This window comes from Mesoplodon bidens, assembly GCF_964165515.1.
Source record: "Mesoplodon bidens genome assembly, chromosome: 9".
NCBI lineage: Eukaryota > Metazoa > Chordata > Mammalia > Artiodactyla > Ziphiidae > Mesoplodon > Mesoplodon bidens.
Genome location: NC_138166.1, coordinates 64,398,389 through 64,420,364, shown reverse-complemented (window position 1 = coordinate 64,420,364; position 21,976 = coordinate 64,398,389). Strand labels below are relative to the sequence as shown.

General features: G+C 35.8%; 1 protein-coding gene across 1 annotated transcript in view; it reads left to right on the top strand.

The window, feature by feature from the left end:
- The window catches only part of TBX20 (T-box transcription factor 20), a 54,532-nt gene that overhangs the window by 8,421 nt on the left and 24,135 nt on the right, over nt 1-21,976 (top strand). Inside the window, exons 4-6 of the mRNA XM_081243611.1 lie at nt 1,431-1,539; nt 5,175-5,333; nt 14,326-14,402. Of these exons, the coding sequence (XP_081099737.1) occupies nt 1,431-1,539; nt 5,175-5,333; nt 14,326-14,402 (345 nt within the window). The remainder of the gene's footprint in view (nt 1-1,430; nt 1,540-5,174; nt 5,334-14,325; nt 14,403-21,976) is intronic.

Below are 21,976 nucleotides of genomic sequence, written 5' to 3'. Positions count from 1 at the left end.
TTGCTTCTTGTGGGCTTTGTGAGTTGCAGCACGTGCACCCAACTCTTCTATTCTTAGTCCTCTGTGTGACAAACCACGGCATAGACTTCTTGTTCTTTACATGAATATGTTTTTAAACTTTTTTCCTTGCCTTTGCCCCAACCATAATATTTGTTTAATGATAGTTACAAAGATTCTACACAAAATATAGATATAAATAACCCATTGCATGGATAAAGGAATTTATCCCATTAAATCAAGGATATTTCCTTCCCCTATCATTAGTTCTATGATATCCCTGACTTCAGAAACGCTTATGTTGAGTGGATACTAGGATTGTGATTTACAAAGAGTTGTACTTAGTGTGAAGATTGCAGGAAAAAAAAATGACCTGCATTTAACTGTCAGTGAGTAAAAGATTGCCTTGAACATAGCAGCTGACCAATAAATGATAAATACTTGATAAGTATATTTTTTCCCATCAAAGCCTTTTTTTTTTTTTTGCTTAGGCTGTTTACAGATAAATACATTGAATAATTTGAAGCTTACCCAACTTGTTTTCACTCTCCTTAGTGAGCACTTAACTAGGTGATGATGAAAGTAGTAATGTTTAAAGTACCAGGAGAAGCAAACAGACTATGTGATCTGTGGACTATTAAAAGTTCCCCAGGTCAGTGTATTAAAATTATTCTGTCTTGTTTATAAAGAACACAAACTTTAAATTGAATCACCTTCAAGTTTAAATGAATAGATCCTCTAGAATTGTTTCCTCTTTTAAATTCTTTGTCTTCATTGCTTTTTAGCAGTGCTTATACTAGGAATTCATTTTGCAATTAGTTATAACCTAGTCTTTCTTTTGAAAATATCTACAACAATAGGATTTTATATTTGACAAAAGCAGACTAGTAGTTGATTAGATCGATGGGAAAAGCCCACCTTTAAAAAAGTGGCTTGTTCAGCAAATAACAGAAAATGTATTAAGTACATTTTATTTATTTATTTATTTATTTATTTATTTATTTATTTATAATTGGACTGTAATTGCTTTATAATGTTGCATTAGCTTCTGCTGTACAATGACGGGAATCAGCTATATGTATACATATATCCCCTCCCTCTTGGACCTCCCTCCCACCTGCCCCCATCCCACCCATCTAGGTCGTCACAGAGCACTGAGCTGAGCTTCCTGTGGGACAAATTGGGAGATTAGGGTTGACATATATATACTACCATTAGTATTACCCCTTTTAAATCACTGGTACACAAAGAAACACATTTAGATGTTTCAGCATTATTTTGGTATTGCTGTATTACTAAATTTGCAATTATACAAGGCAAATAAAATTCACTTTATATGAGATTTTTGTGTTCCTTTAGAATCAGAATATTTTATAACCCAAAGAGAGATTTTTTTTTTAAGTCTCAATAAAATTCTCTCATAATTTTCTTAGGCTGTATGTACATCCAGACTCTCCTTTTACTGGTGAGCAGCTACTTAAACAGATGGTGTCTTTTGAAAAGGTGAAACTCACCAACAATGAACTGGATCAACATGGCCATGTAAGTACAGTGCTTGGACTTGCGGATTCCCTGGGATGGAATGGAGAAACCACATAAAGCTTCCTCCTCCCTCGGTGTCTCTTCCTCTCTCTCTTTCCCCCTCCCACCCTCCAGCTCTGAGTCATTCTATGAGAACATTCATATGTTCTACAGGGAACCTTGACTGCTATTGTCAAGAGGTCATTTACAAAGATGCTGTATGCCATTTCTATGCAAGAGAGTCAGGGACCTCTGGCACCATGGATTCCTACTTCTGCAACTGCTTTAACACCTGCACCAACTAAACAAAGGGAATGTGCATTTTGGAGGTTACTACAGCCCATTCTTGGATTAAACATCTAATTTCTATCAGTGGTATATCAGATAACACAGCATAAAGGGAATGAGGCTGAGACCTCCTATGGGGGTTTCCCAAAGTGTGTTGTATAGAATACATTCTTGTGCGATGCAATGGGACAAAAGGATTTTATGTACAAATAAATTTGGGAAAGTGCTGTTAGCTCATTATATATCCCCTCTATAGAGAGACTTATGAATATTAAAACACAATGAAGTCTTGCAGTTAAAAACAAAACAATTTGATTTTACATCAGTAAGGAGTTCATTAAAATGTTGAAGAAAAGAGAAATTGGAATTCTCAGCTCTTATCAACAGTTAATAGAACAAACAGCCATTGACACAGGCTTTTCCATATTTGCTAACACTGCTTTTTAAGGAACTATCTATGCTGTTATTTCATGCTCTTAAATAAAGATTCACATTTTTAAAAATCTGTTTTAGATTTTATGCTAAGAAAACTTTAGACAGACATGCATGCTTCTTTTTGATGAGAATACTGTTTCTTTTTTTGCCTCGTTTGCCAGAAAGCACATTGGGATTTTCATAGTGGCTTTGGCTTAGATATTCTGATATAATTATTCTCTCTCTTAGCCCCTTTATTAAGGCTCCTGTTACTTAAGGTTTTAGTTTTTACTGGATTTAGTAATTTACTGGATTTATGCAATTCAGAAAAAGAGTTTCAAAACTTTTCTCAAAAAAGACGGTTACACGTAGGTAAGAGAGAGCTCTAGACGTGGTTTCAAATGGTTGATTGAACCTAGAACCAAGTAAATCACTTCAGGCACTGCCACCATCCATATACGCACAGGAGACCTTGTTTATCTCGGCCAAGTCAGAGTAACCAGGTTAACTAACAACTCCGCTGGTGGCACTGTTGGGATGTTGGAAGTAGGTTAACAGGCTTCTGTTACTTGATGTATTGGAAAAGTAACTTGACTTTTTTTACCTTCAAGGATGTTGGCAGAATTGTCCTTTCTTTCAGATGTTTTTATTGACAGATTTTTTTTTTCAGGTTAAAATTTATGAAGTATCTGAGAGACATTTTCTGTAGGCCAATGATCATTCTTAATGTCATTCATATTAAAATTTCTTGGGCTCCACTGAAATCTTTGCAGACAGAAATGAAATTTTTTTATGGTTCTGGTATTTTCCAATGTGAAACTTTTATAAGAACTGTTTGAGTTTTTCCAGAAAGACCTGAGAATTCATTCTGAGATCAGTTGTCCAGAATTGATATGTTTTCCTTTTAGCATCAGCTTCATGGATGGGAATAGCACTAAGCTATATTTCAGGAGCTCTGGGTTCTAGTCTGATTATGCTAAGATTAGACCTTGACAAATTGTTTAAGTCTTACATGGTTGCTAATATCCATTTTAGCTTTAAAATTTTATTATTTAATATAACTGTGTTACCAGAAATAGTGTATTCTGAAAAGTACCAGGAAATATTTTTAGACCCTGTGGTGTTTAGCCAAGTTCTCTGAATCAGTCCTAAAGAAGCCCCCTTTGTAGATGCATTCCAGGAGAATTTCTTATTTCCAGGAATTTATTTCTTCGATGAAACAACGTCTACATTTCTATCAGTGTTTCTTAGCCCCATGAAAGCTTGAGCGGAGGTTCAAGGAGCCCTGGGATCTGAGACTCAGTCTGCGGTCTGAGTCTGTCCAGCACCCTTTCCTAAAGGAAATTAACGTAGGAGTGGTATTAAGGAAGAGGGGACCTTATTTAAAGCTTAGGTTTTCTTCCATTGTGTGTGAGTGTGTGTGTGTGTGTATGATTTGAAAACTATCTTCTTAGTAGAACATATAATGAATGGTCAGGTTTTCCTTATATCAGGATTAGGAGGCAAATGTTTACTTCTGTCACTTCAAGTTTATTCCAGTTTTATGACTGAGCAGAGATATCTTGAACTCCTTGGAATAAATGCATTACACAAAGAAATAACTTTTTAAGTTTATTTTGATTCATTTGAACGTCTCATTTGTTTCAGTAATTCCTATTCAGGTCTGGGATCATAAAAAGATGGCATGTTCAAAAACTCAATGCCAGTTAATGCCCAGTAACTTTGTTGGCTTATATCTCAGCATGGAAAGAGATTGATTCTGTATCAGTTATCTCACAGTGACTAGTATTTAACTCTGCTAAAGTCAAACAGTGTTAACACTCACCCACCACACCCAAGTTAGCCAAAGAACAAGAGAGCAACCAACACTGCATGCCATTGACCCTAGTCCTGCCACAGCATGTATCAGACACCTCCCCTGAGAGCCAAGCTCTCTGCTAGGCCCTTGGGGTGAAGGGCGTACATTGTAAGCCCTGTTATCCCAGGAAAGACGTACCCGATTTTGTAGATTTAGGTAGCTGTCTGGGTTGTGGGGCGGGGGGGGATGTGAAAAATCTTTAATATCTGAAAGTAAGTTTTGTTGCTCAAATTTCATAATGGTGAATTATTGTATTTTATTTAAATGATACATGAAAAATACTGCCTTGTTAACAGGGTATATTTCTGATCTCTAAGTACCAGGCAACTTTTAGCAGCTATGGAATGGAAGACATCCATCACTAACGTTCTTATTTAGTTTGTAACTGGAAGTCAGGAATCAATGAAGTTGTCAGAAATGATGATGATGACAATAATAATACAGTTTACTAAGCACTTCCTATTTGCTATGTGATTTACAAGGGTTACAGCGTCTGATCCTCACCACAACCCCTGTGAAGTTAATACTGTTCTTGCATTTAAGAAAATGAGGTAAGAGAGGTGAAATCACTTGGCCCAAGATTAAAGAGCTAGAAAGTAGCAGATTCAGTATTCCAACCAAGGTCTACCTTATACCACACTGCCTTTTAAAATTGTTTGATTCCCTCCGTCCCATCTGCCACCCACCCCTCACCCCCCACTGCCCCAAATAACAATCTAGCCTCCTCAAATCTGTAATTTCTTACTTTAGAAAATTTAGAGACATACTGCCTTTGGTCTAACCAGACTAAAAAACAAAAAGCGTTTTCTAAAAAATAAACATCCTCCAGATGACTTTTTCCTCTATCATTTTAGAAAGGACACTTGAAACAACCTGTATTATTTGCAGTTGGTTTGGTAAAACGTGATTCACAATACTCTGCAGTATCATGTGAAAATTATTTGTGTGAAGAATGGAAAGGGTAGATCCTAATCTTAAAACTGCATTTGACAGAGTAGATTTTATGGTTCTTTCTTTGCCTCATTGTAATTTGGCCTGTTTATTAGCACTATAAGTACTTAAAATCCAGTACTGTACTTCCCACTCTTTGCTGCAGATAATTTTGAACTCAATGCATAAGTACCAGCCACGGGTGCACATCATTAAGAAGAAAGACCACACAGCCTCATTACTCAATCTGAAGTCTGAAGAATTCAGAACATTCATCTTTCCAGAAACAGTTTTTACGGCTGTCACTGCCTACCAGAATCAACTGGTGAGTATACCCTTCACAATTTATTTCCCAAATAAGATAAGGCTTTAGGAGAGTTATCTTCTTGGAGAGAAGGGCTATCCCAGTACTCAAAACAGAAATTCACTTTGGAGAAAGCTATGGAGAATCAGCCCCAGGACTTCCAAATATGTTGAGTATCTGTGGCTCAAGGTTATGAAGGTCTGTATTACACCATCTTTCTTAGAACCTTTATACTCCTGGTCAGGCTGTTCACTGCTCACATGTCCCACCCAAACCTGACCCAATCTGCCTTCTCAAATTTTCTCAAGAACATTACCTGCTTCCTTCTCTTTCTGGTAGAGCCTCATGACATGTGTTACCATACACTCATTGCTTCATAAAATTTAGAAGTTCAGTTTTTCTGCTAAATTAGCACACGTAGCATACTAGCCAACTACTACTATACGTTTGTAGCCAACAAACTACTATACGTTAGATATTTTGTGAGATTTATTCAGTTGTAATTCAGGGTAAGATAATTCTAGTAGAATGATCTTAAATGCCTCTTTAGATAATAGACTGTAGTATGTAAGCAGTTGTGTATTTAATTAACATCAAGATATCTAATTTATAATATTGAGTTATATATTTTCTACTCTCTGTTGTAAATCATATTTAAAATTTATGCATTTCTTCATCCATAAGGCTTAGTCCAACTCTACTGTAAATATTTATCAAAGTGTTGCTAAGGACTGAGTCCTGTTAGATACTTCCCCATGTATTCTTTCATGGTCAGCGTAATCTTGAAGGCCTGGGGTAACAGTAACATTCTTTAGTGAGGAATCTGAAGCCAAGAGAGGACAAGTAACTTTTCCACAGTCCGAATGGACCAGAAGTAGAATTCCTTTTGATATACGGTACTTTAGTAAAAGGAACTCACATTGTCAGTTTACTCTGGGTTTTGTGTCTTGCTTTTATTTGACTGGTTGGTTATAGGTAGCCAGGACTCTTGCTCTCCTCGTGTCTTGATGTTATATTTTGGGTTCTGAGTGAATAACTGTTAGGTGCTGTCTGATAGATGCTTCAGAGTGCAGAGTGGGATGGTCAACCAAGCAGATATGGTGTTGAGTCTCTCAGGAAAAGCAAGAAGATGAAACTGAAAGCCCAGGTAGCCCTACACAGATGAGGAAACAGGAAGTCAGAGAAGGGATGTAGAAGAATGGCCAGGGTGGGTATGTGTCTGTAAGGCATAAGCACCTATAATTTCCATATGACTTTGAGTAGATTTCACTTCACCACTGTGGCTGCCATCTTCTTTGCCTGTAAACTGGGACTAAGAACAAGACCATCTTAGGGAACAACTGTAAGGATCAAATGAGATGCTGTGCATAAACATGCCTTTGGAAATTGTAAGGCACTCTATAAATAAAGCACGTGGTGACTGTTGGACTGTCTCTGGAATGTCCAAAGAGGACTTGCCACCATTTGGATTTTTAAATGTTACTGGCAACTTTTCAATGAGATAAATGAATGCACAAATGTTATACTATTTATCTTTAAGCAAAAGCAAAGTACTATAACTTTTTAATTATCCTTAAGAAAACAACACAAGAGTGGCAACTTTCAGAGAATGTCCAAGCTAAAAATTTGGGTATAGAGTGAAGCCCACAAAGGCCTCAAACATAATGCTATTTCTCTTAGAATCTGGAACACTGATATCAACAATCCCATTTTTAATTTATTTGAGGACACATGTAATACAGGTATCACAGGTTCTGAAAAGATTCCTGAAACACTTAATTCAATTTACACTAACTGAATTAGTAGCTTTTATATTATAAAACATCAGATTTATACTAATACAAGAAAACCTGCTGATGTTTGAGAATGAAATAAAAACTTGTCATATGGAAACTTCATTGCTTTTATCAGAATTATCTGTAAAGGGAACTAAAGCAAGAATAGGTAACTTGGGATTGTTTAGTGAAAATTACGGACAGAACAAAATTAAGGAAAGTTCTAAGTGTAACACCTTAGATTTGGTTTAATTGGTGAAGAAACAATCCTGAATAAATATTGGCAGGACCTCTCATATCACGGAACACGGAATAGGAGGTTATTATCAACATAATTATAATAACAGCTAATATTTGGGCGCGCAAGGCACCATTTAAAGTGCACTGTCTTATTTAATCCTCACAATGATATTATGAGATAGGAACAACAGTATTTTTATGTTGTATTTTACAATTCAAAGAATGGAGGCATGGAGTTAAATAACTTATCCAATGTGACCCTGCTGCTCTCATCACAGATATGAATCCAGGTAGTTAGGTTTAAAAGCCTAACCTCTTTAGGTGCTTGGTGTCCCCAAGAAAGGGGAACCTCACCTCCTCTCAGCTCGTGACCCTCCATGGATTCAAGACATCCTTTTTAGACGGTTTCAGTTCTTTATGTTAATTTCTTTTCTTTTCAGCAAGTGCTCATTGCTTACCTGCTGTGTGCAGGGAGCTCTTCACACTGACAGCAGCCAGTGTAACAAGATGGTAATCAACCTATATTGACAGTCAAAATATCCACTGGCATTAGCTGTTTCTAATAGGAGCCATATGCTTTAGTGACATTACCTCACTGAATTCTTTTGTTTCCACTCAACATTTATCTAGAAAATTTTCAAATATCCAAAAGTTAAACAAATGGTAAAATGAACCACGTATACTCTCCACCCAGATTCAACAATTAACATTTTTCCAATTTGCTTTACCTCCCCTGCCCCATTTCTCAATCTCTGTACATGTACATACTTTCCCCCTTCTCGCAATCATTTGAAACTAAGATGCATGCATCATGATACTTTACCTGTAAGTACTTCTACAAGTTTAGACTGACAATAAGATTATTTTGTAACCACAATATCTTTACAACATCTAAAATTGAGTTCATATTAAAAATTTCAGGATGGACCTACAAATGTCTTTATAGCCTTCCCCCCCACTCCCGCCTTTGAACTAGTATCCACCTAAGGTTCATGGTTTGGATTTATTTTAATTTAGAAGAATCTCTCTATATTTTTAATCAATATCTCACTTAATTCTGACACTAATCCCCTGAATAAGGCCCCTTAAGCCTCATTTTGTGGATGAAGAAACCTGAGATTCAGAGTGGTTAATACACTTGCCCAAGGTCACAAATCTGGTAAGTGAAAGAACCATCTTCTGGGTATTAACTCCTCCTTTTTGGTAGCATCCTACTGGATTGCAAGGCCAAGAAAATGACCACTGACAGTGTCAAGGTTGGGAAACTGAATTTGAAAATATTGCTAAATTAAAATAGGCTAAGATTCTAATAAACACATACCCCAACAGTAGTTGCTCCTCTTGAAAATGTTTATTTCTAATTAAGATTATAAATGGGTGCAAAATCCACCTACCAGCGCCTAGCTAGCTTTCACTGCATCATTAAGTGTAACAATTAATATGATTAGTGTATATCATTTCATTGCTAAATAACCCACAATAAGTGATTAAATTCAGTACTGCTTTTCTCAATAGATCCTGCCACGTCTGAGTTTATTTCTGTGCAGCCACCTTTAAAGCCATAATCCCTAGCACAATGCCATATGTGTGTGTGTATGTGTGTGTGCTTTTACTTAAAGATAAATAGTATAACATTTGTGCATTCATTTATCTCATTGAAAAGTTGCCAGTAACATTTAAAAATCCAAATGGTGGCAAGGGCTTCCCTGGTGGCGCAGTGGTTGAGAGTCTGCCTGCCGATGCAGGGGACACGGGTTCGTGCCCCGGTCCAGGAAGATCCCACATGCCGCCTGCGCTTCTGGAGCCTGTGCTCCACAACGGGAGAGGCCACAACAGTGAGAGGCCCGCGTACTGCAAAAAAAAAAAACAACAAAACACACACACACAAATGGTGGCAAATCCTCTTTGGACATTCCAGAGACAGTCCAACAGTCACCACGTGCTTTATTTATAGAGTGCCTTACAATTTCCAAAGGCATGTTTATGCACAGCATCTCATTTGATCCTTACAGTTGTTCCCTAAGATGGTCTTGTTCTTAGTCCCAGTTTACAGGCAAAGAAGATGGCAGCCACAGTGGTGAAGTGAAATCTACTCACATACATATCTGAAATTCAATTAATAGTCAAAAATTTGATTGGTATACTAATGAGCCATTTTTGCAAATGGTTTATAGACCTCATAAGACCAATCGAAATTCACGTGGGGTGAATAAATCATTTTGGGGGTTAGTATTTTCATTAGTCTTATACAGTTTTCTAAAGTTATCCTTGATTCTTTCTAGGCCTCCTCACATTTACTGCCTTTTCACTGCTATACCATGCTTGTCTACTGATTTACCCATAATAAACATAAAATAAATATATAGGAAATAAACAAATTAAATATGTACTAAGTACAGTATAAATATTAAGTATTTTCATGCACAAAGAACAGGGAGAAAAGAGAGAGAAGATTTAAAAGTTCACACTTAGGACCGCCTTTATATCCCTTAAACTTTGGATAGGACATTATTTACATACATATTAAAAGCCAAATCAAATTTTCCATTAGAATTCGTGAAAAAGCTTCTCATTTATTGTATCTGGTAGTTTTATTTGTAAGTAATGAAAACGGGACCTTTTTTCTATTTTTTCCTCTGGTTTTTGTGAGGAAATGATTGCATTTCTTTACATTATTAGATTAAAGCTAAATACATTATACTTTCAACCAACTATTTTATAATTTAAGATTTAAAGGTCATACATTGTTTTTGAGCAGGCAAGCCATTGCTGTAGAGTTGAAGTGTAGGTCAGGTTTCATTTTTAAATGACTTTGGACAGATCTTTTCCTGATAGTTGGAGAAATGGTCTCTGAGGGCCAATTTCACCTTGTGGCTGGGAACCCCAGCTATATTCAGAGTCCAGTGATATCGCATGGAATAATAACTACTAGAAAAAGTCCCTTTCTCGTTGGTACAGCTGGCAGTGTCAAAATCTGCCCTCCATTTACACATATATTTATCTATAAAGGAGATGTTGAAAGAATGAATTTTTTTGGTTAGGAAGTGAATTATGTTCCATATTATTAAGATAATACATGAAAAAATGGGTGTAATTTGACCAGAATTAGTCAGTGATTTGCATATATGTACATATACTTGAAACAGGATTTCTTAAGCACATACTGCTGTCCTTTTTAATTCTTCTTCCTCACAAAATGAAAAATATTGCTGCTTTTAAAATTTGTTGTTGAATCATAAAGACATACTTGTAGTTTCACATGGGTTCTCTACATATGTTTTTGGTAGTTGACTATTTTTGGATCTTTCTTTTAGTTTTACCTTTGACATGGGTGATGCTGTTCAACAGCTTTACAAGCTGCAGGTATTCTATATTAGGAAAATGATGTCCAACTGACATCACTGTATATAACTCAGGTCTTCCTCTCATCAGTTCTCAAATACCTAACTTTTTCGTTCTCCCAAATTTCATAAAGGGATATAAAACTATATCTGCAGAAATGAATTTCTTTCTATTAACTACTGGTTTTTATTTAAATATCCATGGAATAAAATCTGTGCCTGACCTTTTAAAAGTGCATGATTAACTAGAATGTTAGAACTTTTCTATTTAAAAATTACTTTATCTTAAAATAGAAAACAAAATGCTTTTTATGTAAACTCAAGAATTTCACCTAGTCTATAACTGGTAAACATATGAAATCATATTTCTGACTGCTTGTCCTTGAAGCAAAGTTCAAACAGACATTTCTGGGGTGCTTATTTTTGACACCCCAGTAGATTCAGAGTCTAGTGATATCACAGTGAGCACGGTGGGCTCACTAAGAAGTCTACCCACAGTCCCTGTACTGCTAATCAGTACTCCATAAAGCCTGTTCAAGACTGTAGTGGTTAGTTCAGGGCCCCCATACAATTTTAGTAGTAAGAGATCCATTCAGCTTTTTTTCTCTAACTTCCAAAAGCAATTTTTTTTTCCTGGAATTAGATAAAATAGTCCGTAGAGAAAGTAAATACCTGATTACTCTCTTGAGCTCCTTTTCTAATTAACACACTAAAGTTAAATCACTGCTCAACCAACTGGTATATCTAGCTGTATGAGTACACCTTGTACTATTCTTGAAACTTCCCTTCAGTTTGAAATTGTATCAAATGTAAAGTCAAAAAGTTACCATTGATACTTTTGGGGATGATGAAAGAAGGACCAAAAAGATACTGGAAAGAGAAAGTTCTAATAAATGAAAGAAAATTCCAAAGAAATCTGAAAACTTGTGTTGAATTTGATTCACTTCCTCATTCAAAGTTATGGCAGTAATACTAGATATGGTGACACATCAATTGAGCAACTAACACACACACACACTGAGAATATCTATTTTTTACGACAACTCCACAATCATCACATTCTGAGCCAACAGTCTACCTCCTGGAAATATAAATAACAACAAATACAATTCTCAAAATCCTTTTCAGGGACAAAGTGGATCAAAGGTGGTTCTTTAACTATTATAACAGATAGATAATATTTTCTATTCTTTAAGTTTATAAAGACTCAAAGCTTGATATGGTTCACATTTTTTTGTTATATTTATTAAAAAAATTTTTTTTGGCTGCACTGCGTGGCTTGCAAGATGTTAGTTTCCCGACCAGGGATTGAACCCGGGACCTGGCAGTGAAAGTGCCAAGTCCTAACCACTGGACCACCAGAAATTCCTGATATGGTTCATATTTTAGAGGGATGGCTGCAAAAGGACTTCGTTCAAAATTAGTTTCTCCATCAGATATTATTTGCCTTTGTCTTCAGAAAATTTTATCCATTGGCAAATCCATTCAGTTTTTATAAATGAGCTTGTAAGAACCGAACTTGAAGACTTAACTTTATTGCTGTATCTTACAGTTTCAGTTTGAAGCTTTTATCTGGGTTTGGTTCACACTTAACGTCACCTAACACTGCAGGGGATGTGGTGCCAGCTTCTTTAGTGGCACTTAAACCACTTCCAGTTCTATGTATGCCTCTGCCTGCTCCATGGAATTTTAGGGACCATGTGATCTCATTTCTGTTGATAAATTATTGTGAAAGTGTTTTCATGAACTATAAAGCACTTTAGAAATCTAAAGTATTTTCATTTATAATTATTCAGTAGAAAAAGATAATAAAAGAAATCCCATTTTTGAGGATTTAAAAATCTTGTTGGTGTTTTATAATTCTAGAATATATTGACTGCTTGGGCTTTAGAAGATGTTTGTAATTTATTTCAAACAAATAAAACTTTTTGCCTCTGCCCTGAAAACTGACCTTTAATACTAAATCCTAGTCTGAAAGAATGGCTAAAATAGACTTCACCCTTTAGAAATCCATGCCCTTAATTAAAGGGGTGTCTGAGTGTGAGAGAAGGTTCTCTACAAACTCTTGATGGCCATACTTTAGGGGCAACCTCAGTGGTTCCTGTATATTTCTTTCTATGCACACAAAGTCCTGTTGCTGTCCATTAAGAACAGTTTTCTTACTTATCTAGCTTATTTCCTTCACTGTTTCCCATCTTCCATTAACTAAGCTGAAAAGGAAATTAGCAATTTTATTTTTGGCTACTCTAGAGTGAATGTGCATGGGACAAAAATGAGCATTTCTGAGGCACTGTCAAGTGCCCTTAAAAACTAATATCAAAGAATCAATCTTACAACTTGCCAGTGTTAATGATAGAGAAGTGCAGTCTCTCTGGTAAGGATAGTGTGGGAAGTTCTATTTTAAGTGAGGTAAATAGCTTTTTGCAGCTTGTACATTGGTTAGCTCACATTAAGAAAACTTGAAAAGTAAAAAAAAAAAAGACTTTCTTTTGTAATGAAAAAAGCAATTCTTTAGATGTTAATAGTTTAAAATGAAAAGTAGATACACTCTGATCAAAGGAAAAGTTGCTTATTGGCAAAATAGTATTTCAAACTATTATATATATATATATCTCAAAATAGATATATTTTTGATTGTGTTTACTCCTTACTTTGAAAGAGGAAGGCACGCCGCCCTCAACCTATAACTTTTTTTCCAGGTTAAGACTATTCTGTGTGTGTCTCTCTTTCCAAAGATGAATGTGGGTTCTCATTTTGACACAAATGAGTTATGACTCTCTTTAAAGGTGTCTGTGGTTCTAATTCCAATAATTTTCCTCCATTCCTTTTAGCTCTTAACACTCAGGAATTTTGCAAGTAGAGCATCTTTTAATCAGTGTTTTATTTATTTATTTATTTATTTATTTATTTTTCTTTGTAACCTAACATATTTTTCCATGAAGGTGCAGTGCATATATTTTAATGGATCTTTCTAGATTAATATTGTGCGAATTATGACTAGCACAACATAGACACTTAATACTTCAGACTATGATTCTTATTAGGAAATATTTTTTTTCCATATAAGCATAGAGTCTGTAAGTAACATTATATGGGAGGATAATAAGAGACCCACTAATTTGATTCTTATTTAGTCAGATAGAAAGGGGAACCAGGGGTAAATTTATAAGCTGAAAGTTTTATATCATATATTTAGGTGGTATCCATTATGGTATATATAGGTACCCATGGTATTAACAAATGAGGCTGCCAAGTCAGCATGAGGTAACATTCTTGTTTTTATTCCCCATTACCCACCAATGCTGGCCTTCTAGACGAGCTCTAGCCTTTCACTACTCTCTTAAATACTTCACACGGCAGCCACACTGTTTGTAAAAGGCCCCCATTTCAAACTGTCTCTATCCATTGACTTCCAGCCTGTTTTAGGACCAGTCTGTCCTCAACTACTTCCTTCTCTCTGAGGCCTTCTCTGACCATTCCCCCCAATTTAGGCCTCTTGTGAACTTCCTTAGCAATTTTAACCTCTATCACAATACTGAGAGACATTAAGATATTCTTGGGGTGCCATGATGGAAAATGAACAAACTTTTTATTTCTGATTTTATTTCCTTGACCATGGAAATGATACTGTTTTGTTACCCTTTCTTCCCTTTCCAGATAACCAAGCTGAAAATAGATAGTAACCCTTTTGCCAAAGGATTCCGGGACTCCTCCAGGCTCACTGACATTGAGAGGTAATGAGAATTTTCTGTTTACTTTTTTGCCCAGATAAGATAAAGAGAAGCACTAGTTTGTAAGAGCACACTCCTTTCAACACCAAAGAGCCATAACTTCACTGTATATAGTCTCCAATACTCTGTATAGTCTCCAGTTCTCTGCCCCACCTTCCCTTCCAGTTATAAACCCTGTAGATAGGCAACTGCTTAAGCTTTGACAGCTGCTGCAGCTGGATCTATTCTACACTCAATTTCTGAGTGAAGTGGTTTCTTTGGACAGGACATTTTTTCAGTGGGGCTTCTTTGTTATCAAAGACACAGTCCTCTAGATGATATTAAGCTTCATGTCTTGAGTGGCAATCCACAGAGAAATAGATTCTTAATAGCCTTTGCCTTCTGAAGTGGATATATTTGTTAACATAGAGACTATAAAGGTAGTTTGGAATTTTGGAACAAGGAGAGGCAATTTAAATCAAGGTGTATATTTTACCTACAGCCTAGACTGCTTATACTTAATAGGAAAGCTATCAGATCTCAGGACCTTTAAGAAGGCAAGTGACAATCATGTGCCGTAATTTACCCCACTTTTTATTTAATTGAAATGGTTCACACAGTGTGAGACTGTCTACGTGATAAGTAATGACTATATTGAGATGCATAGTTTGCCCAAAATGAATGTCAAAATATGGTTTTTTCAAGAAGATTATTTGTATCCCTTAAACATACCATGTAACTTTCTGTACTTATTCTGTTTTTGTTTTTGGTGAGCACATTTAAGTTCCACTCTCTTTACAAATTTGAATTATATAATACAATGTTATCAACTGTAGTCACCATTTCACACATTAGATCATCAGACCTTACTCATCTTCTGTATCTAATCTTTAATGTGGCCTGGAATCTTTATTGACAGGTGGGGTACCCTAGCTACCAGCCCTCTGGGTTACTTTATCTCCAAATCTTTGTGTGATTTCCCTACCAGCTGCTACGTGTTTCTGCGTTTCTGCCACACTCTTCGTTACCTACCACATGCTCACATCTGACCTCAGCACTTCTCTCTAACCTGTCCTGGAAACTCAAATTAAAGGATAATTACATGTTTTAGCAACATCTGTCTTATCCTTCCCTCATCCTTCCCAAATGGCAGAGCATAGGCGTGTGGTTTTGACTTGTGGGAACAGATATAGAAGCTCAGTGGGGAGACAAAGTATCCAGCAGGAGAGACTGAAAGTTGGGTAGAACTGTGGCATCTGAGTAGAAAAGATTAATTAGTTGGAGTGCTTGACAAGTGATTGTGGGGTATTGAGAGATCAGGGAAAGAAACTTGAGCTTGTTGAAAAATCCATTGCAAAATGCAGAGAGATGGCAAGGAGATAACTCTCCATTTAGGTGGGACATAGGTGTGCAAATAGGTCATAAGACCCAAGTCAGTGAGAAAGTGCTATCAGCAGAGTGGGTGACAAAGGAGTGCATTTACAAAGGCTACTTGCATTTAGGTGTGGCCTTTTTTATCTCCTATTTCTGGAGTGCCAGAGGTACTGATTCAGACTGGGTTTATGCAAGTGGGATTTTAATACGTGAACTTTTTCTCCATTCTAGTCAGGGGTCAGGCAAGAATGAAAACAGTGGCTCAGTCGGGAAGTAAGTGATGTGTTTTTACAGTGGGCATCATATCTTCTGTCTCTAATCAGTGGCTGAGCATGGTATATAGAGACAAAGTCATGGGTTAGAGCCCCAGCTCTGCCTTTTCCTGCCTGAGTGATCCTAGAGAAGTCACCTAACCCCTGAGCCCGTTTCCTCATCTAGAAAATGGAGAAAATAACCCTGCTTACTTCAGAGGTTTATTATGAGAACCATGTAAGATGACATTTATGAAAGCACTTCTAAATCTCAAAATGTAAAATAATTATATTTTATTAGATAAGCATAGTTTTACCCCATCTAAGCTACTTTTAATAGTCTTAATGAACTACTCCTAGAGTAAAAATAGCCCCTTTTGTTGCACTTGTGCTCATGAGAGACAAATACCCAGACTCACTACCCTTTAGAGCGACGGATTTGATAACACACGCAGCCACATTTTCCACTTATTTAATAAACATCCTGATGTGGGGAACACTCACATGTACATGAAGCTAAAAAGCTTTCAATGGTCTGAGGGCCAAGAGAGCATCTTATGTGACTAGCTGCAAGTTTGCAAGATGACCTAAGTAGTGTGAAATTGGCCAAGGTTTTGGATTTCATTTCCAGGTATTTCAGTCTGAATTTTTTCTAAGCAGCCTTTGGGGATAGGACAAATCAGATCAATTGATCTTTGGAGACCTAAAGAAATTAAATTAGTCTGGAGTCAGTTACTGCACTAAACCATCTAGTAATTGAATTGCACCTTGTAACTGACTGAAAACAGCCCTATTTGTAACAATATAGAGAGCTTTTTAAAATAAGAGATCTGAGAGAAAAACACATCTTTTTAGGACATGATGACAGAAATTGCACTTTTCTAACCTAATTGAATATGATGTTATAAATATGTGACCTTAATGATTTCAAGTTTCCTGTTCCAGATTTACAGCTACTATGTGGGACACCCAAACAAAAATGCCTTTAGGATTGGATCTGTTTGCTTTATACCTCTTAACTCACAGTATTATTCTTTCTACATCTGCACAAACTTTGAGGATACTCTAAAGGGCATTCTGGTTTTCTTGCTCTCATTTTATGAGGTTCCATTCAGATTACCTGAATGTCTCATATGTGCAGCCTTCTCCCAGGGACAGCATCTCCCTCAGTTATAAAAGGCAACTCACCTCATTACCAAAAGTAGAAAGTGTTTTCATTAGATGCTTTGCACATTCATTAGATGCTTTGCACATATACCTACAATGGACAGCCAAGAAGCAAATCAAAAGCTCAAAAGGATTTCTTAATATAATCTAATTTATAGTTATTTAGTTCAGGGAAAGAATTATCTGCTGGTGCCATATAATAACTTACAGACACTCTATCAGTTGGTTTTTCTTTTGTGGGGAGGAAAGGGGCACTTTGTATAATAAGTGAAGGCATGGTATTACTTCTGAGAAAGGAGAAATGACTATGAAGATATTTAAATGTTCAAAATTAAATTCTGTTAGGTTTTTTTGTTTGTTTGTTTGCTTTGTTTTTTACAATTAGAGTTCATGCTTATTGCAGAAAAATACTGACAAGCAAGAAAAAGTGCATAAAAAAAGTAACAAAATCCCATTCACTAAGAGATAACCACTGGCAAAAACTTATATATTCTTCCAGATAATTTCCTATGCACCTATGAACATTAACTTCCTTTGAAGTTTACCACACACACTATTTTTAATCATTTTTCCCTTAATATCAATAGGTATATGTCTGTAGTATACTTTTTAATGGCTGTCTAATTTTCCATTGTGTACAATAATTTGACCAATCCTATAATGTTAGTTACTTAGGTTTCCCACTCTTTGTTATTACAAACAGTGCCAGGAAGTAAAATGTATATCTTTACACATATTACTCATTATTACTATAGGATAAATACTAACAAATAAAAATGCTGTGTAAAAGGATACACATTATTTTAACCATAATGTTATTTTTAATTGTTAAATTTTGGGGAAAACCTGAATGTTCAACAATAGGAGAATGGTTTAATAAATTTTTATAGTCACGCAATGGAATTTTTTTTAATTGTGGTAAAATATGCATTTTGAACATTTTTAAGTGTATAATTCAGTGGCATTAAGTACACTCATAACGTTATACAACCATCACCATATCCATTTCCAGAATGTTTCCAACATCCCAAACAAAAAATCTGTACCCATTAAACAGTAACTCTCTACTCCTCCTCTCCACAGCCCCTGGTAATGTCTATTCTACTTTCTGTCTCAATGAATTTTTCTAGTTTAGGTACCTCATATAAATGGAAAGATATGCATGTTTTAAAGGCTTTTCATATATACTGCCAAGTTTCCTTCAAGAAAGATTGTCCATGTCATGATCAAGATGTCCATTTCTTTGCACACTTGTGAAACATGATCATCTTGTTATCTTTGCCAATTTGATAGGTGAAACTTTGTATTTCTCTTTTGTAAACTGACTTATGTATGTCCTTCACCCATTGTTTTTTTCTTTTGGATTGTTCATCTTTTCTCTTATTCATCTATAAAAGCTGTTTTTATGTATTAATATTTTTATTGTTCATATATATTGGAATTATTTTATCCATTTGAAATTAGCTTTTTACTTATGTTTTTGATAAATAGAATATTTCATCACCAAATGTATTGTTCTGTTTATGATTTCTATCTTAAAAAGATTCTCTAGTCCAAAAAAACATAAATAGGTAAATATTCAACTACAGATTTTCTATCATTTTATTGCTTTCTAGGTTTTTTTTTTTTTTTTTTTTTTTTTTGCGGTAGGCGGGCCTCTCACTGTTGTGGCCTCTCCCCTTGCGGAGCACAGGCTCCGGACGCGCAGGCTCAGTGGCCATGGCTCACGGGCCTAGCCGCTCTGCGGCATGTGGGATCTTCCCAGACCGGGGCACGAACCCGTGTCCCCTGCATCGGCAGGCGGACTCTCAACCACTGCGCCACCAGGGAAGCCCTCTAGGTTTTTATTTAAATACTTAACTCATGCAGTATTGATTTTGTATAAAATATAAAATAGATGTCATTGTATATTTTTTATAAGTGGCCCCAAAACTATATATTTACTAACATATTCCGTCCCACTTTAAAAAAATTTCTCCTTTATCATATACTAAATTCTTACCTATAGTTGTTTTTAGTCTCTTTATTGATCTGCCAGTATTGTACTGTTATAATTTTGGTAAATTGGTATAATATATAAATATTTGATGATAGGTATAGATATCTGATATGACAAACTCCAGATCTTTTTTACTTGTCATTTTCAAATTTTCTTGACATTCTTTGACATTTATGCTTCCAGTCTCTGGAATTTTGTCCAGTCTTCCCAAAAAACATAATTGGAATTTTGATTGGGCTTGTGTTGAATTTATATAATAATCTGGGGGAGAAAAATGATATCTTTACAGTATTGAGACTTCTAGGAGTATGTCATATGTTTGTCTTTTTACTGAAACCTCTTCTTATGTTCTTTAGAAGTTTTGGTATTTTCAAGTTTGTAAGTCCTACACAGTTTCTTAGGCACATAGCTACATTGTCCAGTTCAATAGCCACTGGCCTCAGATGGCTAGTGAGGACTTGAAATGTGGCTATTCCATATTAAGAAATACCATAGGCACCAAAAAACAAAACAAAACAAAAACAAACAACAAAAAAAACCAAACATTGATTTTTAGGGTTTAGTATGAAATAAAAGACTGAAAGTATCTCAACAATAGTTTTAGGATATTGATTACATGTTGAAATAATATTTTGGAGACATCCTGGGTTAAATAAAATACTAAAATTAATTTCACTTGCTTTTTTAAAATGTGACAACTAGACTATTAAAAATCACATATGTGGCTCACGTTACCTTTCTTTTGTCTAGAATGTACTAGAATTTTTAATTAGAAATCAGTCTAGTCTGTAAAAAGCTATTGATTCCTACATGTCTTTGGCATCCTGCCATTTTACTGAACTTAAAAAAATTAGTTTTAACAATTTTTCCTTTTAGTCTCTTGAGTTATCTACTTAGATTTCTATATCATTTGCAAAAATGATCACTTTATTGTTTTCTTTCTAGGATTTACGCCTTTAACAATGTCTTTTTCTTGTTTTATTACACTGACTAAAATTTCCAGAATACTATTAAAAAGTGATGATAGTTAGCATTTTTCTCTTGTCCTTGACTTACTTAGTAATGCCTCGTGTTTTATCATTATATATGGTTTTCATTGGCTGTTGGTTTCAGATTGATATACTTTATCATATTGAGGTATGCCTAAATTAAGAATTTTTTGCTATCCTGAATGTTAACTGAATTTATATTAAATGCTCTTTTAACATCCACTGAGACAATTTTAATTATTTTTCTACTTTTAAATAACAATATGATTAATTCTAGTCATACTGTCTACGTTGAGCCATCCTTGTATTTCTGGAATACATCCTATCTGGATTTTATCTGTTTTTCTTGTAATATATTACTGGATTTAACTTACTCATATTTTATTTTTTTATTTTTATTTTTTAGTTTCTGCTTTATAACGAAGTGAATCAGTCATACATATACATCTGTTCCCACATCCCTTCCCTCTTGCGTCTCCCTCCCTCCCACCCTCCCTATCCCACCCCTCCAGGTGGTCACAAAGCATGGAGCTGATCTCCCTGTGCTATGCGGCTGCTTCCCACTAGCTATCTATTTTACCTTTGGTAGTGTATATATGTCCATGCCTCTCTTTCGCTTTGTCACAGCTTACCCTTCCACTCATATTTTATTTAAGACTTTTTGTATCAGTCTTCATAACAGAGATATACTTTGTTTCTTCTTTCCTTCTCTGTCAGTCTTTGGTATCAGGTTTCTGCTAGTTTGTTTGAATAAACTGAAATATCTTCCTTCTTTTTATTGTTTGATCAGTTTAAATCCAAAGAAGTGATACTTTACAGTCTTGCCCGTAAATTCATCTGGGTGCACTATTCTTTTGAGGAATACTTCTTTAACTACTTTCTTAGTTTGTTCCATAATTTATCAGTCAAATGATCATTTACTTCTATCCCATTTAATGCCTGTCTTGAGTTCTACTTTGTCTCATCTTATATTGGTATACCTTAACATTTTTTGCTTTTATTTGCCTTTCAATTTTTAAAAATTTTTGTCCCTACAGCAATAGACCCCTCTTTCTCTTGCATAATCAAACAAATATCTTGACATTTCTTTCATTAAGTAAAAAACAACCTTCTCTTGATGCCATGTGTCTCTTGAGTTACTGATTTTCCCAGTTTTCTACTCCTTCTTATAGTAAAGCTCCTTAAAAAGAGTTGTGTGTATTCTCTTCTCAGTTCCTCTCTTTCCGTTGTCTCTTCTACCCCGTCATTTAGAGTTTCACCCACACTACCCCACCAGTCCACCTCTGTCTAGGTCACCAGTGAACTCCCCATTGCTAACCACAATGGTCAATTCTCAGTTCTATCTTACTTCACCTATTACCAGGGTTTGACACTGTTGTTTATTCTCTCCCTTTTTCCTCTTTGCTTCCAAGATCTCTCACAATCTCTGGTTTTTATTCTACTCCATTGGCCATTCTTTCTCCATCCCCTTATTGGTTCTTCCCCTTGTCCTCCATCTGTAAACAGTAATGTGTTCCAGGCCTTAGTCCTTGGACCTCTTCTCTTCTCAGTTCACATCCCCTTCCTGGGTGATATCACCAGTTTCATGCCTTTAAATGCCATTATATGCTGACTACTATCAAATTACATCTCTGGTTCTGGCCTCTCTAGCGTCAAAGCTCTGGCTGGCTATTTCTTTTACTTTTCCGTCTCTGCTAAGGGTACCTCACATCTACAACAGGATGCCCAACCACACTCTTCTACACCTGCTCTCCTCTTACAGTTCCCTTCTCAGCTGCATCCCTCCCGCTGCTCCAGCCAAAAGACTGGGTGTCACCC